The sequence below is a fragment of the Mobula birostris genome, chromosome 27 (assembly GCF_030028105.1).
Source record: "Mobula birostris isolate sMobBir1 chromosome 27, sMobBir1.hap1, whole genome shotgun sequence".
Lineage (NCBI taxonomy): Eukaryota > Metazoa > Chordata > Chondrichthyes > Myliobatiformes > Myliobatidae > Mobula > Mobula birostris.
In genome coordinates, this window is record NC_092396.1 from 7,868,938 (window position 1) to 7,888,988 (window position 20,051).

Here is a 20,051-nt window from a genome sequence, read left to right on the forward strand (position 1 = left end):
AATCCCTTGGCACTGTCTTGAAGAATTGTAAGGAAAGTTATGACCAATGTTGGAGCTAATGATTTAATAATGTATTATTAATCTGCACTAATTATGTACATAATTCATTATTATGTATTTTTTGTGGGAGCTTGCTCTTCCCACTTTACAACAATGACTATGATTCAAAAGCTGTTCATCGTCTGTGAAACTCCTTGGGATGTCCAGAAAAAGACTTGAAATGTGCTCAATTTTTTTTTCACTGGCGAGCAGTGGGGACCTGAAGTCACTATCGGAAAAGCAGGAGCAGAAACCTACACCTTTACAAAGAGCCTGGATGTGGTGTTGAAGACTCATGAGCTACAGAGATGTGGATCTGTTGTTGAATAGTGGAGCTAGGTTGAATCAGAATTAGGTTTAATATTACTGACGTACTGTATGTTGTGAAATTTATAGTTTTGCAGCAGCAGTACAGTGCAATTTAAAAATTGCCATAAGTTACAGTAAGATTCAGGATTATTTAATGTAATTTCTGGTTAAGGAGAACAAATATATAACATGTATATAGCGTAGAGGTTAACACAATTGTTTCACAGTGCCAATGATCACCAATCAGGGTTCAGCTCCCACTGATGTCTAGAAGGAGTTTGTTCTCCCCATGACCACATGGACTTCATCCAGTTAGAGTTAGTGCATTGCGGGAATGCTATGTTGGCACTGGAAACGTAGCAACACTTGCAAACCGTTCCCAGCACGATTCTTGGACAGGACTAGTCATTGACACAAAGTAATGTATTTCACTGTATTTTTCCATGCGCATATGACAAAGCTATTGTATATCTGTAATAAATAAGGTTAAAAAGAGGGCCAAATAGTGAGGTAATGTTCATGGAGCATTCAGAAATCTGGTGGTGAAAAAGGAGAAGCTGTGCCTACAATGTTGAGTATATGTCTTCAGGCCCCAGTACCTCCTTTCTGTTGATAGTACTGGGAAGAGGGCATGTCCTGGATTGTGAGAGTCCTTAGGGATGAATGCCACTGCCTTGAGGCACCACCTTCAGAAGATGTCCTTGATGGTGCCCATGGGGATGGCTGAGTCTACAGCCCTTTGCAGCTTATTAGAAACATGAGATTCTGCAGACACTCACTCACTCACTCCTGGAGGAACCTGGCAGGTCAGGCAGCATCTATGGAAAGGAATAAACAGCTGATGTTTTGGCCCGAAATGTTGACTCTTTATTCCTTTCCATAGTTGCTGCCTGACCTCGTTGTAGCATTTTGTATGTATTCCTCTGTATCCTGTGCTCTTTCTGGACTGGTGTGAACGAAATGGTTTGAGCAGCCTCTTGTGTCATTAGATTACATTGATTCTGTGAGTAGGTTCCCCCATTGCTTCATTCATCTTTCATTTCTTATTACCAATTCTGTTTTGATCAATAACTTTCCCACCTAAGTGGCGCAGGCAGTGCGGTCTCTCAAACCTGCAATGAGCAAAAGTTCCAGTAATAGCCATGTGTTGACTACTCAGTACAGAGAACAATAAATTATTGTATAAGAAGGGTGAGCGGTCTATGGCAAAACATTTATTTTTGTGAATGAAAGGCAATTTTGGTTACAGATCTGTGGTGAGGTTGGCTACCCTCAAAGGCAATTATGTAGAAATACTTAATTATTCAGGGTAGCAATAAAAACTGGTTTTGCCTTCAGCATCCAGATCCCCAGGCTGAATTAAAGAAATTCCAGGTTCTTTTTTTCACTTCACGGCAATGAAATACCCGAATCGTTTAATTTATTTTCTTATGTGTAATATTCACTTATGTTCTTAAAAGTTTCTTCCCCCAAGCAGTTAATATGATCAACCATTCTAGTTAGCCCATCCACCCCCTCTATCTATTACCCTGTCACTGCACTGTAAACACTATAAACCACATTATATAATGCATTTCACACTGTAAATCCATGCTGGTATTTATTAATGCACATTTTACTCCATATCTGTACTTTAACCTCTAACTTTATTTCTTTATTCTGTATAATTGTTAAATGTTTTTGTTTTATGTTGCATGTTGCACCAACATATCACAGCAAATCTCTAATACATGTGAATGTATAGGGTGAATAAAGTTGATCCTGGAGTATGTGGGTTTTCTCCGGATCCTTTGGTTCCCTCCCACAGTCCAAAGAGGAGTTAATTGGTCAATGTAAATTATTCCATGATGAGGTTAGGGTTAATTGGGTTTGTCGAGGGTTGCTGGGGTAGTGTGGTTTGAAGGGCTGGAAGGGCCTACTCTGCACTGTTTTGCTAAATAAATTGCTGGAAACTATAAAGGTCTAATTTCTATCGTCCCATAACGTTTAAGATTTCCAGCATTGGCAGTGTGTGCTTGCTGCCTTGAGCAATATGTTCCACTGTGTTTGGGAACAGCAGGGTTCATTGCCTGTGTGAGGGAAGGGAACAGCCGTTTGAAGAGTTTTGGGGAAGGAGAGGCTAAAGGTCCTGGTGGTACATTCAACAGCGAGCCTTGGCTCCCAGCTGCACTTCAAGAAGCAGCCAGGGAATTGGAGTGGTTTGACATATCCAGCTCTCCTGTTCGTTCTGACATGCCACACTGGATGTTTTTGAGATTGGCTGCTTGGCCCTTGACCTACAGGTGTTGGAGATGATTGTCTCCCCCCCCCCCACCCCCGTTTGGTAGCAGCGTAAAGATTCCTGCAGATTACCAGCCATATTCAACTCTCAACCCAACACCTGAGCAGAATGATCAGGCAAGGCATGTCAGAAATGCTTTGATTGAATTCCAGGGGGAATGTACTGAGCTTCACAATAATGTGAAGGATTCTATTGTATCAAATGTTTGATACAGTGTTTTCTTTGGAAATTGTCTTGAGTTTATCCCACAGTTTATTTTTATTTTATTTTGAGATACAGCGTGAAACAGGTCCCTCAGGCTTTTCAAGCCACACCGCTTAGCAACCTACTGATTTAACAGTATCTTAATCACAGGGCAATTTATAATGACCGATTAACCCATTGACTACAATGTCTTTGGACCATGGGAGAAAACCCATTCTCACACAGGACAGGATGTACAAACTTTCTGGAATTGAACTCTAAATTCCAGCACCCGAGCGGTAATAGCATCTGCTACCGACTACCTTACTGTGGCGCCCAGTTACTTGTCCATATTGTAACAAGCTAAGAGAGGAATGCTAGCTTTTATCACTTTGCTGGTTTCTTCACCTCCTTTGAAGAGGTTGGTAAAATACACAAAGTGGCCACTGAGTATTCAAGGTCTTCTGCTGCTGTAGTCCATCCACTTCAAGGTTCAACTTCAAGAGGTGCTCTTCTGCACACAACTGGTGTAACATGGTTATTTGAGTTGCTGTCACCTGTCGAGATCTGATGAGCAGAGATTGAATTCTTGGTCAGCATGGAGCTGTTGGGCTGAAGGGCCTGCTTTCATGCTTTATGATTCTATGACTCTATAACACTGTAAACAATCTTCTGCACATCTTGGAGGTGATGAAAGAGCGAAGATGTCACTGGCAAACACGGCAATGCTTTGCAGGCAGCTAACAAAATTGCTAACAATTCTACCAAATATGCTTTTTCGGGACTATGATCGCTGCAATCCCCAGCCTTTAATTTTCCATTTGGAGTGGTGCTTTTGAGCCATCTGTATAACCTGCCGTTTTTGTGGTATCTTGAAGGATTTGGGATGCAGGTGTGGCCGGAGTGGACATGGGACTGGACTGAAGCAGTGAGGCCTGGGTCCGAGACTGGATAACAAACCGATGTTTGCCAATTTGAGTGCTGAGCCACATTAAAAAGATTAATACGTCAAAGCCAAGGGTGAAGGAAGAACCAGTGTTCAGCTCACTACTCTGTGATGCTTTACTCGCGTCAGTGCTAAACTGGCTCTGCAGCTGCTATTGGTACTTACCTCAGGGCTAAACTGGCACAGGGGTTGTAGCCTGCAGCCATCAGGCTCCTGGACCGGCTGCAACACAGACCTATCTACATGGCTGTGGACTGACTTTCAGAGACTCTGTGGTTTATGTTCTGTGGGTTGTCTGTATTTTTTATTGTTTGCACGATTTATTCTTTTTTTTTGCAATTTGGATAGTTGACTGTCTTTGGGGTTTTTTGTGGATTCTATTGTATCTTTTTGTTTTGCAGCTGCCTGTAAGAAGATGAATCCCAAAGCTGTATCAGATATACATACTTTGATAATAAATGCATTTTAAACTTGGAACAGGTGATGACAGCACTTCTAACTTTCATTGCTTCTTGCATTTTGGGAAGTCCAAACAATGATCTTTCAACCAGAGTAGTGTAGCAGTTAGTGTGACGTTATTGCAGTGTGGGGCATCTGAGTTTGGAGTTCAATTCTGGCGCCATCTGTAACGAGTTTGTATGTTCTCTCTGTGAACCGCGTGGGTTTCCTCCAAGGTGATTCGGTTTCCTTCCACAGTCCAAGCATGGACCGGTTAGTGGGTTAATTGGTCATTGTAAATTGTCCTGTGATTAGGCTAGTGTTAAATTGGTGGGTTGCTGGGCAGTGTGGCTCGTTGGGTCGGAAGGGGCTGTTCCGTGCTGTATCTCTAAATAAATATAAAAAAAATAAACACTCCTTAAGTCTGCTGGAAGTATCAGATGTTTCTGTTCGGAGCATTCCTAGGACAACAATGATTTAGCGGGGCTAGATGAGAATGTGTTTGTAGAATGATGAAGTCACTGAATTTAATCCAGAAGGCCAGATTAACAAAAGGCAAAAACAGATGCTGCAACTCTGAATGACATTGAAAGTTCTCCGCTTCTCTGTCTCTACTGATACATAATATCTACCTAGTAATTGTAACATTAGATGTGCTAAAGTCTCATAAGTCATTGGTCTCAATTCTGAACAGCAGTGCTTACATGTGAAAAGTCATTGTGTTGCTCAAGTTACGGCTTCTCATTAATTGTTGGGTCAATTATGATCATCACTCTAACCAGGCGTTCACGGCCAAGCATGCTAACTTGCCTGTTAGTATACTGTATCTTCTTGTAAATTCTGGCAGTGCAATTGATCCAAATTACAGTGACATCCTCAATTAAAAATATTTTGCCTGAATTATTTCCAAGTAATTTTTTAGGATCAGCAATATTTACTTTTTTTACACAGCCAAAAGTAATGAATCCCATTAGGCCACTGAGTATAGAAGAGATTTGCTGGAATTGTCGGTGATGATGGATTTAAGGTAAAGAGACTGAAGAAACTGATATGATTCACCTTTCAGCAGTGAGACTGAGAGATGATTTGTTAAAAGTATTAAAAAAATCATGATTTTGACAGATGTGTTTATCTTTGTGACATGCACTGCCTGTGGTGGTAGATGCAGATACATGAGGGACTCTTAAAAGACGTTTAGATAGGCACATGAATGAGAGGAAGATGAAAGGGTATGGCTATTATGTAGGCAGAAGATTACTTGGCTGTTTGATTACTCATTTAATTGGCTCGATCACAACATTGTGGGCCAAAAGGCCTTTTCCTGTAACACACATCAAAGTTGCTGGTGAATGCAGCAGGCCAGGCAGCATCTCTAGGAAGAGGTACAGCCGAGACCCTTTGTCAGGACTGACCGAAGGAAGAGTTAGTAAGAGATTTGAAAGTGGGAGGGGGAGGGGGAGATCAGAAATGATAGGAGAAGACAGGAGGGGGAGGGATGGAGCCAAGAGCTGGACAGGTGATTGGCAAAAGGGATATGAGAGGATCATGGGACAGGAGGCTCAGGGAGAAGGAAAAGGGGGAGGGGGGAAAAACCCAGAGGATGGGCAAGGGGTATAGTCAGAGGGACAGAGGGAGAAAAAGGAGAGAGAGAGAAAGAATGTGTGTATATAAATAACGGATAGAAACATAGAAAATAGGTGCAGGAGTAGGCCATTCGGCCCTTCGAGCCTGCACCACCATTCAGTATGATCATGGCTGATCATCCAACTCAGAACTCTGTACCTGCCTTCCCCCCATACCCCCGATCCCTTTAGCCACAAGGGCCATAGAGGAGGCCGTGGTTAGACATGTCAGAATGGGAATGGGATGTGAAATTAAAATGTGTGGCCACTGGGAGATCCTGCTTTCTCTGGCAGACAGAGCGTAGATGTCCAGCAAAACAATCTCTCAGTCTGCGTCGGGTCTCGCCAATATATAGAAGGCCACATCAGGAGCACCGGACGCCTCTACTGTAAAGATGAAGCCACACTCAGGTTGGAGGAACAACACCTTATATTCCGTCTGGGTAGCCTCCAACCTGATGGCATGAACATCAATTTCTCTAACTTCCGCTAATGCCCCACCTCCCCCTCGTACCCCATCCATTATTTATATACACACATTCTTTCTCTCACTCTCCTTTTTCTCCCTCTGTCCCTCTGACTATACCCTTTGCCCATCCTCTGGGTTTTTCCTCCCCCTCCCCCCTTTCCTTCTCCCCGGACCTCCTGTCCCATGATCCTCTTGTATCCCTTTTGCCAATCACCTGTCCAGCTCTTGGCTCCATCCCTCCCCCTCCTCCTATCATTTTGGATCTCCCCCTCCCCCTCCCACTTTCAAATCTCTTACTAGCTCTTCTTTCAGTTAGTCCTGATGAAGGGTCTCGGCCTGAAACGTCGACTGTACCTCTTCCTAGAGATGCTGCCTGGCCTGCTGCGTTCACCAGCAACTTTGATGTGTGTTGTTTGAATTTCCAGCGTCTGCAGAATTCCTTGTGTTGGCCTTTTCCTGTGCTGGACTGTTCTATGTTCCAAGGTACAGTGAAAAACGTTGTTTGCAACCCATCCAGACAGATCATGTCTTGCATAAAAGAAAACAAAATGCAGAGTATAACATTGTATCCACAGAGAAAGTGCAGGTAAGAAGTGGAAGAGCCATAAGAAAGTAGGTTGAGAGACCATCTTTAGCGTTTGAGGTATCCATTCAAAAGTCTGGTAACAGCAGAATAGAAATTCTCCATGAGTCTGGTCATTTTACAGAGAGAAATTTTCATTATATCAGGAACTGGAGCGCACAGATTTAAGGAGAGTTGAGGGGAATATTTTGGTTGTGTTCTGGAATTCACAACCTGAGGGGGCTATGTGAGCAGGTTTAATTGCTTCTATAAATAGAAGAATTTTGTAATGAGATGTGAACTTGGGAATAAGGCCATAAGACATAAGATCAGAATTAGGCCATTTGGCCCATCAAATCTATTCCACCATTCAATCATGGCTGATTTATCACCTCACTCAACCCCATTCTACTGCCTTCTCCCCATAACTTCCGATGCTCTTACTAATCACTAACATATCAATCTCTGCTTTAAATATACCCAATGTCTTGGCCTCCACAGATTCACCACCCTCTGGCTAAAGAAGTTCCTTCTCATTTCTGTCCTAAATGCATGTCCTTCTAAGGCTAGTCCTAGACTCCTCCCCTTAGTTCACATTCTCTGCTGCTCCACTGTATCTAGGTCTTTTAATATCCAATAGGCTTCATTGAGATCCCCCCTCATTCTTTTAAACTCCAGCGAGTACAGGCCTAGAGCCATCAAACGCTCCTCATACATTAACCCTTTCATTCCTGCTATCATACTCGTGAACCTCATCTTCTATAAGGCTGCCTTAGAGCCCCAAATCCAGTCTAAGGTTGTTGGTCTTGAGCAGAGGAGGTGCCTGTCTATAAGTGATAGTGCAACATAGAGAGTACAGTCACAGCCTCACAGCTCTAGAGACCTAGGTTCAATCCTGACCTCTGGCACCCACTGAGAGGAAATTCTAAGTCAAAGTAAAACTTAGAGGCACCACAGTAGCATAGCAGTTAGTGCAACGCTATTACAGATCAGAGTGTCAGAGCTTGAAATTCAGTTCCAGCGCCTTCTGTAAGATTTCCAGGTGCTCCAGTTTCCTCTCATGTTCCAAGGACAGACCAGTTAGTAAGTTAATTCATTTGAAATGTACCGTTTCATATGACAGGATGATCATAGTCTTTCCGTGACTAGAAATTTTTTCTACAGAGTGGTTTGCTGTCGTCATCTTCTGAGCAGTGTCTTTACAAGACAGGTGGCCCCAGCCATTATCAATATTCTTCAGAGGTTGTCTGCCTGGCGTCAATGGTGGCATAACCAGGACTTGAGATGTGCACCAGCTACTCATACAACCATCCACCATCTGCTCCCATGGCTTCACATGGCCCTGATTAGGGTCGCTAAGAAAGTGCTACACCTTGCCCAAGGGTGACCTGCAGGCTAGCAGAGGATAGGAGCACCTCGCACCTCCATTGCTAGTGATGTATCTCCAGCCCACCACCCAAGGTACATTAATTGGTCATTGTAAAATTGTCCCGTGATTAGGCTAGGGTTAAATTGGTGAGTTGCTGGGCGGTGCAGCTCGTTGGGCCGGAAGGGCCTGTTCCTGTGCTATATCTCTAAATAAATAAAGGTTGTGCTGCACAGTTTGATCAGGGTGCCATGGTCTATACAATTTGTTTAATACTGATTCTAAATCAAGTGACTTCAACAGCTGAGTACATTTGGATCTTATTTAGAACCTTCCATATCTTAAGCCAAAGGCCAACATCAGGTGCTCTTGGCAGTGTCTTGGAGATTAGGCATTTATTTCAGACGTCCAAGAGGAGAATGAACTGGGAATATTTGGATTCCCTTTTAATTGGGACCACCAGTGCATTGACCGTTCTGTGATTGGAAACTAAAATTCATTTTCATGTTCATCAACAGATTCAGGCTACTTGTTCAGCGGAAGTCGGCCACCATCACAAGTAACCATGTTCAAGGATTCGCCCCCTTCGGGTAGGTTTATTTTAGAGCATAAAATTGGATAAAGATTAAAAGATAAGCTTTCTTTGTCACGCATATGTCAAGGCATCAAAACATACAGTGAAATGTCTCATTGCATCAATGACCAACGCAGTCCAAGGATGTGCTGAGGACAGCCCAGAAGTGTCGTCGTGCTTTTGGTGCCAACATCTAACCCATACATCTTTGAGATATGGGAGGAAATCGGAGCACCCAGAGGAAAACCATGTGTAGTCACGGGGAGAATGTACAAACTGCTTGCAAACAGCAACCAGAACTGAACGCCAGTTGCTGGCAATGTAATAGTATTATGCTAATTGCTACACTACCTTGCTGCTCAAAATTAGTCTTGAAATTAATAAGGTGAGTGTAGTGTTAGCTGCGCGTGGATTGGAGTATCAAGAAGGGGACATTGAAGTAGGGTGATATCAGATTACAAACTACTCATAGTAGACTGATCCAGATGTTTAAAGCAAGTAGGGTCTTTGGAGCATGAAAGTTTGAGTGAGGGGGTGACCTGATAGAAGTGTATAAACTTCTGAGAGTCATAGATAGGGCACAGGGTCAGATTCTTCTTCCCAGTGTGAAAATGTGAAATACTGAAGAGCACAAATTTAAGATGAGAGGAGGAATGTTTAAAGGAGATTTGTGAGGCAATTTTTTTACAGAATGGTTGAAGCTTGGAACCTGCTGTCAAGGGAGGTGGTAGAGGCAGATATGATTATATGGGTCATGTAAAGGCAGATGGGATTAGATTAGATTGGCATTATGGTCAACATAGGCACAATGGGCCAAATGGTCTTTCCTTGTGCTAGCTGCATTAACTGATTTCTTCATCGCTTCAAATGTAGTGTATCAAATCAAAAATGCTTGGAAACACAAAAAACTCTGAACTTTTGTTGGTCACACCACTGGAAAGGCAACTTATGGTCACTATATCAATCAGTAACATTATTTCTTCAATCACAGGACATGGGCATTGCTGGGAAGGAGGCGGCATAGTAGTGTGGAGGTTGGTGTAATGTTTTACAGTGCCAGGGTTGTGCTCAATTCCCGCCACTCTGTGTGAGGAGTTTGTATGTTCTCCTTGTGACCGCATGGGCTTTTTTTCCAGGTGCTCCAGTTTCCTACCACAGTCCAAAGATGTACAATTTAGTAGATTAATTGGTCACATGGGCTCGTTGGGCTGGAAGGGCCTGCACGCACTGTTCAGTACCTCTGAATAAATTTTTTTAAAAAGAATGGCCACCTTTGGCTCCTACATTTCCTAGCATTGACCCCTCGTGATCTTGTATACCTCTATCAGATCACTCCTCAATCTCCCACACTCCAGGGAATAAAGTCCTAGTTCAAACAACCTCTGCTTCTAACTCTGGACCCCAAGTTTAGCCAACATTCTGGTAAGCCCATCTACATCCAGAAATTATACATTGAGTCAAATTAAAAATATAATGTATTCTTTGATTTGGCAGAATCAGACAAAAAATCAATTTAGCTGCGAAGCACGTAAGTATTTTTAAAGAAGTTTACAATGGTGTGAAACATCAAGATATATGTCAGAGACAGTACGATATGGTAGCGCAGCAGTTAGGGTAATTCTAATACAGCAGTCGTGACCCTTTTCAGTTACCACTGCTGTCTACATGGAGTTTGTATGTTCCCCCTGTGACCATGTTGGTTTCCTCTGGGTGCTCTGGTTTCCTCCCGCAATCCAAAGGCGTATGGGTTAGTTGATTAATTGATCACGTGGGTGTAATTGGGCCTGTTGACTGGAAGGACCTGTTACTGTGCTGTATCTCTAAATAATTGGTCATCTTTGCCTTCTGCACTCCCTTGCAATGCCCACACTTGGAAAGAATTTCATTAATTCCAAAATCACTTTGAGTTTTTTGAAGTTCATTAAAGGAGATTTATAAATGCAAGTTATTTTGCTCTTTTGGGTTAAGCAGAATTATGCCAGGCTGCACAATCTTACATCAGTTTTGGTTGTCGACAGAATAAGTGATTTTGGAAAACCATATTAGGTTGTGCTTTTAAGAGCAGATTCACAAGACTTCTGTATTTTTAAAATTATTTCAAATTTAAATTATAATTGAAATAATTAGCCTCAGTGTTTGTAACTCCTGCCTAACAGAGTGCAGATGTGGGGAAACACGGGCTTCAGTATTCTTTAATTAGCCCACACCTTGAGAGACAGTCAACAAAGTTGCTGTGTCTGTTCTTATTAGAACTCAGACCCAAGGAATATGGTTAAAAACGTACAGTTATCCTGAAAGTCATTCTAAAGTAGCAGTCTTTCTTATCTTCTAATTATTGCATCACAAAAGCAGCGGTGATGTGTGGGATACAAATGGGATTTATCAGAGCAGTTCACACTCTCTGCCATTATAACTAGCAGCTAGTGCCTCAGTAAACAAGCCTCCACAGCACCATTTGAACCAGGAATGAAGAGTAAACATTAGAAGATGATGTTTTCATTTGTTGCTAAGGAATTTGGTACATTCAAGAAAGTACTCAATGTCAGCAAGACCATGGAGCTGATTATAGATTACAGGAGAAGGAAACCAGACATCCATGAGCCAGTCCTCATCAGAGGATCAGAGATGGAGAGGGTTAGCAACTTTAAACTCCTAGGGGTTACGATTTCAGAGGACCATAAGTGCAATTATGAAGAAAGCACAGCAGCACCTCCACTTTATTAGAAGTTTGCGGAGATTTCATGCCTAAGTTTCCTCACATGAAACGTTGTAGCAGGAAAGCAGCATCCATCAGCAGGGACCCTCACCACTCAGGACATGATCTCTTCTTGCTGCTGCCGTCAGAAAGAAGGTACAGGAGCCTCAGACTCTCACCGCCAGGTTCAGAAACAGTTATTACCCCTCAACCATCTGGCTCTTGAACCAAAGGGGATAACTTCACTCAAATTCAGTTGCTCTGTCTTTGAAATATTCCCAAACCAAAGGACTCTTCATCTCATGTTCTCGATATTTATTGCTTATTTAATTATTATTATTAATATTATTTCTTCTTTTTGTACTTGCAATTTGTTGTTGTCTGTTCTGTGGTTGAACGCCGTCAATGGGCACGTTCATTGAACCTGTTATGGTTATTGTTCTATAGATTTATTAAGTATCCCACAAGAAAATGAATCTCAGGGTTGTATATGGTGACATATATGTACTTTGAACTTTGATTTTTTTTAGCTGGTAATGTATAAGGAAATTGACTGGACCATCACCAAGATACAAGTACATAGTTATTATGCACAGCAGGCTCCCACATACCATCCCATATGATATTGACCAGACAATATTTTTAATTGTACTCATTGAGGATTAAACACTAATTGGACAGCGAAATTTCTGTTTTCTTTGAGACAGTGTGGACTGTCTTTAATGCCCACCTGAAAAGGTACCTCAGTTGTATATTTTGCATAAGAAGAAGGCACCATCAATAATGTTGCACTTCCTCGTGAAGTGCTGGGGCACTTGGTTGGAGATTTGTGCTCAGGTCTCTGGAGTAGAACGTGACGGCCATTCTCACATATGCATGCACATCCTAGGGTGGTGAGTGTGTGGAATTCTTTGCCATTGATGGCTTTAGAGGCGAAGTCATTGGATATATTTAAAGTAGAGGTTGATGGGTTCTTGATTAGTCAGGGTGTCAAAATTTACTGGGTGAAGGCAGGAGAATGAGGTTGAAAGGGGTAATAAATCAGCCATGATAGAATAGCAGAGCAGACTTGATGGGCTGCAAAAACTTCTGGAGCCATCTTTAGCTTCCCTCATTCCTTCATGATCACAGTACAATACATCACAAGTGTGGTCTGACCAGTGCTTTATAAAGCCTCAACATACATCCTTACTTTTATATTCTCATCCTCTCAGTTCTTTTCCACAGTCCACCAAGACATACTGGCTTTCAGGTGTGCCCTATCACTTTGCTCATGGGCCTTCCCAGCCAGGTCACTTCATGGCATACCACATAAATATAAGTTATTCCGTGGCAGGTAGAGCACTATTCTCCATTCCGGAGGGAATATTGATGTCAGTAGTTCAAGGTAAATTTATTATGTCACTATATACTACAATGAGGTTCATTTTCTTGCAGGCATTCACAGTAAATACAAAGAAATCAAGTCAATTCAAGTTCAGGTTTATTGGCATTCAACTGTGCACATGTATACTGGCAAGCTAAACAATGTCCCTCTGGACCAAGATGCCCAACACAGTACATATAACTCTTTCTTTTTAAATCTTTTTATTGAATAAGTATACAAAAAGGTAAGCCATATAGGCACTAATACACTGTTAGAATATAATAAAATTACAGAAGATATTAATCCAAAAAAAATGATACAAACAATGTAATTTAAACATAACGTACCAAGGTAACATAATAGTATACTAATTTTTATATATATATCAATAGAGAAAAGGAAAAAAAAACCCCAAAAAAAACCCACCGTGCAACTAACTAAAAGCAAAGCAAAGCAATAGGCTAACTTGAAACCAAACAGAGTTAAAAAAACTTAAAATCACGTCCTCAATCCCGACCTCCATTAAAAACAGTAAAAAAAAACAAGAAGGGTATATATTACATTAAATGAAAATATTGAATAAAAGATCTCCAGGTCTGTTCAAATTTAAATGAGGAGTCATAAAGATTGCTTCTAATTTTCTCCAAATTCAAGCATAATATCGTCTGAGAAAACCAAAAAAAGGTAGTTGGAGCATTAAGCTCTTTCCAATGTTGTAAGATACATCTTTTCGCCATTAAAGTAAGAAATGCAATCATTCTACGGGCTGAAGGAGAAAGATTACTGGAAATTTTAGGTAGTCCAAAGATAGCAGTAATAGGGTGAGGAGAGATATCTATATTCAATACCTTGGAGATAATATTAAAAATGTCTCTCCAAAAAGTTTCCAGAGTAGGGCAAGACCAAAACATATGAGTTAAAGAGGCTATCTGCCCCGGACATCTATCACAAAAAGGATTAATATGAGAATAAAAGCGAGCTAATTTATCTTTGGACATATGTGCTCTATGAACAACTTTAAATTGAATTAGGGAATGTTTAGCACAGATGGAGGAAGTATTGACTAATTGTAAAATCTGCCCCCAGTCACCCACAGAAATGATAAACCCCAATTCCTGTTCCAATCTACCCTAATCTTATCAAATGGAGCTTTCCTTAAGTTTCATAATAATATTATAAATCATAGCCGATGCACCTTTCTGACATGGATTAAGGTTAATTATAGTATCTAAAATGTATGTAGGAGGAAGCATTGGAAAGTAAGAAAGTATAGTACTTAGGAAATTTCTAACTTGTAGATATCTAAAAAAATGTATTCTTGATAAATTATATTTATTAGATAATTGTTCAAAAGACATAAGGGAACCATCTAAAAATAATCCAAAAACCGTGAAATACCCTTAGTCTTCCAAATTTGAAAAGCACGATCCGTAAAAGAGGGAGGAAAAAATGTTACCTAAAATAGGAATCGCTAACCCAAATTGATTAAGATCAAAAAATTTTCTGAATTGAAACCAAATACGTAAGGTATATTTAACTATTGGGTTAGACACCTGTTTAGGGCGTTTCAAATCAAAAGGAAGAGAGGAACCTAAAATAGAGCCAAGTGTATAACCCTGAACAGATTGTAATTCCAATGCTACCCATTTAGGAATGGATAGTATATCCTGGTCAAGTAACCAAAATTTCATATGTCGAATATTAATTGCCCAATAATAAAATCTAAAGTTAGGTAATGCTAAGCCTCCATCTCTCTTAGCTTTCTGTAAATGTATTTTACCCAGTCTCGGGTTTTTATTTTGCCAAATAAATGAAGAAATTTTGGAGTCGACTTTATCAAAAAAAGATTTTGGAACAAAGATTGGTAATGCCTGAAATATATATGTAAAAATTTTGGCAAAAAAAACATCTTAACTGCATTAATACGACCAATCAAAGTTAAATATAAAGGAAACCATTTAGATGAAAGTTGAATAATATGGTCAATTAATGGTAAAAAGTTAATCTTAAATAAATCTTTGTATTTACAAGTAATTTTAATCCCAAGATATGAAAAATAATTATTAATCAATTTAACTGGAAAGTTATGATATAAGGGAAGTTGTTTATTAATCGGGAAAAGTTCACTCTTACTAAGATTTAATTTATAACCTGAAAAAAGACCAAATTTGTGCTAATAGCTCTAAAACAGCCGGGATGGATTTTTGGGGATTAGAAATATATAAAAGTAAGTCATCAGCATAGAGTGATATTTTATGGGACTTTAAGCCCCGAGTTATCCCAGTAATATTTGGAAATTCTTGAATGGCAATTGCAAGAGGTTCTAATGCAATATCAAATAATAAAGGACTAAGAGGACAACCTTGTCGAGTACCTCGAAAAAGAGGGAAAAAAGGTGAACTTAAAGAGTTAGTACGGACCGAGGCCACAGGAGAATGATATAACAGTTTAATCCAGGATATAAATTTCGAGCTAAAATTAAACATTTCAAGCACCTTAAATAAATAAGGCCATTCTACTCTATCAAAAGCTTTCTCAGCATCTAAAGAGATAACACACTCAGGAACATTTTGTGAGGGAGTATAAACAATATTTAACAGTGTGCGAATATTATAAAAAGAGTAACGACCTTTAATAAAACCGTTTGGTCTTCCAAAATAATAGAAGGAAGTACTTTTTCTAATCTATTTGCTAATAACTTAGAAAAAACTTTAGAATCAACATTTAATAAAGATATTGATCTATAAGATGCACATTGAGCACGATCTTTATCCTTCTTTAATATTAGAGAGATTGACGCTCTATTGAAAGATTCAGGAAGTTTACCAAGTTTTAATGAAGCCTCAAAAACCCTACAGAACCAAGGGATTAATGAAGGTGCGAAACATTTATAAAATTCTACGGTAAACCCATCAGGGCCAGGAGCTTTCCCCAAATTCATAGAGAAAATAACATTCTTAATCTCATCCGTGGTAATGGGAGTATCTAACATAGAAGACATATCCTGTGAAATCTCAGGAAAGTCTAGATTATCTAAAAAATCATTCATTTATTTAGAATCTCGAGGAGACTCTGATTGATATAAGGAAGAATAAAAATCACAGAAGGTTTGATTAATCCCCACATGATCAAGTATCAGTCGGTCATTTTGGTTATAAATCTGATTAATTTGAGATTTAGCATAATTAGACTTCAGTTGATTAGCCAACAGTTTACCAATTTTGTCACTGTGTACATAAAATTCGCTTCTTGTTTTCTTTAATTGGTTTACAATCGAGGACGAAAGTAATAAACTGTGTTCCATTTGAAGTTCAGTTCTTTGTTTATATAACTCCTCAGAAGGAGCTATAACATATTTCTTATCAATTTCCTTAATCTTGTCCACAATTACCAACTCCTCCTGCTTCAGCTTCTTCCTCAAAGCAGCAGAATACGAGATAATCTGACCACGAATATAAGCTTTAAAAGTATCCCAAAGAATGTTCACAGAAATATCCTCTGTATAGTTAATTGTAAAAAAAAAGATCAGTCTATTCATTCATAAAGTTAACAAAGTCCGAGTCCTGAAGCAACAGCGAGTTAAAACACCATTGTCTATTATTTTGTATATTGGCCAGAATTTTAATAGAAAGCTTAAGTGGAGCATGATCCGAAATGGTTATAGAGTCATAATCACATTTAATCACTGAAGAAATAAGACGAGAATTAATAAAGAAATAATCAATTCTTGAATAGGAATGGTGAACATGTGAAAAAAAAGAAAAATCTTTTTCCTGAGGATGCAAAAAACGCCAAATGTCCGTCGACCCAGAATCAGAAAGGAACGAATTAATCAAAGTTGCAGATTTATTAGGTAAAGTCCCTAGAGGAGCCGAACGGTCCAAAGCCGGAGACAAACAGGTATTAAGATCTCCGCCCCAGATCAATGAAAACTCATTCAAATTCGGGAACTGATTGAATAATGATTTATAAAATTCCGGACAGTCCATATTAGGAGCATAAACATTAACCAAAACTACCTTTTTATTAAATAGTAGACCACTAACCAATAGAAATCTACCATTCGGATCAGAAATAATATCATGTTGTATAAAAGTAACTGAGGAGTCTATAAAAATAGAGACGCCTCGAATCTTAGCATTGGAGTTCGAATGAAACTGTTGTTCCTTCCAGAATTTAAAAAAACGTAGTCTGTCCCCCCTCCGCACATGGGTCTCTTGTAAAAATAAAATTTGTGCTTTAAGTCTCCGGAACACTTTAAAAATTTTTTTCCTTTTAATAGGATGATTAAGACCATTAGTATTCCAGGAGACAAAATTAATAATAGACTCCATAAACCCTAAAGTCAACCCGCAACAAGGAGGATTGACGATAGGCTCGACCCACGAACCCGGAAAGGGAACAGAACATACAAGAGATACTGGGAAGAAGAAAGCAACCAATACTTCGATAATGTACATAGCCCAAGAAGGAGGAAACTAAAACGTGAAGCCCCTCCCACCACCCCCCACCCCATGACCCCAAGGCTAAATCTAACGCAGACCAGCCCGAAAGAAGCAAGTACTAAAACTACTCCCATGACTTCCGGAATATGCTCCCTAAAAAAAGTGTAAATATAAAAAAGATCAGCTAATTATAAAACAATAAAAGAATAAAAAAAAAGATAACTCAATTAAAACAAACACATAATATAACAGAGTAAACGCCAGAAAATATAAAAAAAACCGCAACAAACCCCAGACCCATGAGTAAACAAAACAAAAAAAATGAGATTATTAACATAAACTAGTTATGAAAACCTACAAAACAAAATAGATTTAAAAACTACAAAATTTAAGGCCACAAAGGAAATACGTAAAATGACGGTGAGGAAATAACCACCCAGAATCCCCTGGGAAAAAGAAAGAAATGACGCAGTTAAAAAGAATGTTTAGCAACCATATTAAATAATCAAAAATAAACTTTTCTGCCCATATAGGGCAAAAAAAAAAATTAAGACTGACAAATTCACAACCTCCGATCAACGGAGATAGTTAAAAATTACGATTAAGATGTTGAAGGTGAAAATTGATCCAGATAACTCTGGGCATCCGATGGAGATTCAAAAAAACGGAGGGCTCCATCCAACGTACGAATCCTTAGACGTGCAGGGTAAAGCAACGCTGGTTTTAAATCCATCTTGTAGAGTTGACATCACAGATCTGTAACAAACCCGTTGATCCCGGATTGGTTTACTGAAATCCTCCACAAATCGGAACTTAAGATCCAGAAAATCAATGTAACCTTTAGATCAAATGAAACGAAACAGTTTCTCCTTGTCTTGAAAGTAATGAAAACATAAAATAACATGTCGAGGTTTATCTGACTTAGGCGAGTATGATGGAACTCTGTGAACACGATCCAATAACGGTGGTTGGTCAGGAAATACAGTAGGAAATGCATCTTTTAAAAGTTGAGAAAAATACTTCATAGGGTTTTCAGATTCAACAGCTTCACGCACCCCAATCGACCTCGAGCTGGTCGGGACACTCTCAATGGAGTCTCTGTAAAGATACAGTAGAATCAATGAAAAACTATACACAAAGACTGAGAAACAACCAATGTGCAAAGGAAGGCAAACTGTAATAAATAAATAGATTGATAGATAAATATTGAGGTTGAGAGGAAAAATAAATCAGTCATGATCGAATGGTGGAGCAGACTTGATGGGCCGAATGGTCTAATTCTGCTCCCATGCCTTATCATTCAAATTATGCCACCAGCCACCCACAGAAACACTTTGTTGTCATTTTAAATTGTCTCAGAAACTAAAAATAGAACCATGTAAGTTGGTCCGTGTTTTGTCAGACTTTTTCAAAGCCACGGGCCATTGAGGCAAGAGGCTGATTTGCTACTTTCTTTTTATATTGTTTTCTGTAGATTATTTCTCCTTGAAGTCTGGAAGCCGACCTTCGTCTCCCTCAATGTCACCGGCGCCATCGGTGGCAGGGTCAGTGACGTCCAGTTCTGGCTCCTTGCATCTCAGGCGACCCCTCATCAGCCCAGCTCGGCTCAACCTCACAGGCCGACGACTCAAGTTGTTCACAGAGCACAACGGAGTCCAGCAAAGTTCAGTGAAGTTGCCTTGTAAAGGCCGTCCCACACCAAACGTGTCAGAGGAAGCCCACGTATCCAGTAACAATCTGATGCAGGATGCAACACAGCTGTCTTCTCACAGCAACGGTATGCAATGATTAAAAACAGATTTGCAATAGTTCAACTCACCAACACTTAGTTTTAACATGAATGCAGTAAGGTTCCTAATTTGTAGCACCTACCCTGTCTGGGTGAAGAAGCATCTTTCTATGATCTGTTGAAATTCTGCCCTCTGCTTCAAAGTAAATTTATTATCAAGGTACGTATATGTCACCATGTACAACCTTCAGATTCATTTTCCTGCAGGCACTTACAGGAAAATAAAGAGATCCAATCAAATTTATGAAAATCTCTAACAAAGATTGACACACAACCGATTTTGAAACAAAGACTAGTCATGCAAATAATGAAAAAATGTAAGTAAGTAACAGAGTTGTAGAGTCCTTGAAAGTGAGTCTTTAGGCTGTGGATTCAGTTCAGTGTTGAGGTGATTGAAGTTATCCACACTGGTTCAAGAGCTTGATGGTTGAGGGGTAATAACTGTTCCTGAGCCTGGTGCTGTGGCCTAAGACATGGACTTTGCGTACAAACCTCAGTTGTTTTTTTTATGCAAAATATCCATCATTTTAAATTAATAAGTTGGTTTATTATTGCACAAGTACTGAGGTACAGTGAAAAGCTTGTCTTGCATGCCCTGTGTACAGATCATATCATTACTCAGTGCATTGAGGTAGGAGATTCAGATTCAAGATTTATTTTTCACATAGATGAAAACATACAGTGAAATGCGTCATTTACATTAACAACAAGGGAAAAGCCATAACAGAATGCACAGTATACTTTTACAGTTCTTGAGCCTAGTGGTACATGCTTACAAGCTCTTGTAACTTTTGTCCAATGGGAAGGGGCAGAAGATACAATGTCTGTGGTGGGTGGGGTCCTTGATAATGCTGGTTGCTTTACTGAGGCAGCAGGAAATGTAGCCCTGTGTTCATGGAGGAGAGGCTGGCTTTGGAGAGCTGTGTCTGCAGTTTCTTACCGTCTCAGGTAGAGCAGTTGCCATACC

At 39.8% G+C, this 20,051-nt stretch overlaps 1 protein-coding gene across 4 annotated transcripts in view; it reads left to right on the forward strand.

The window, feature by feature from the left end:
• The window catches only part of tmem201 (transmembrane protein 201), a 184,835-nt gene that overhangs the window by 128,886 nt on the left and 35,898 nt on the right, over window positions 1-20,051 (forward strand). For 3 of the 4 annotated variants that reach the window (XM_072245174.1, XM_072245173.1, XM_072245172.1), the window contains exons 8-9: window positions 8,734-8,805; window positions 18,770-19,072. In XM_072245174.1, the coding sequence (XP_072101275.1) occupies window positions 8,734-8,805; window positions 18,770-19,072 (375 nt within the window). The remainder of the gene's footprint in view (window positions 1-8,733; window positions 8,806-18,769; window positions 19,073-20,051) is intronic. The other variant, XM_072245175.1, reaches the window with a different exon arrangement.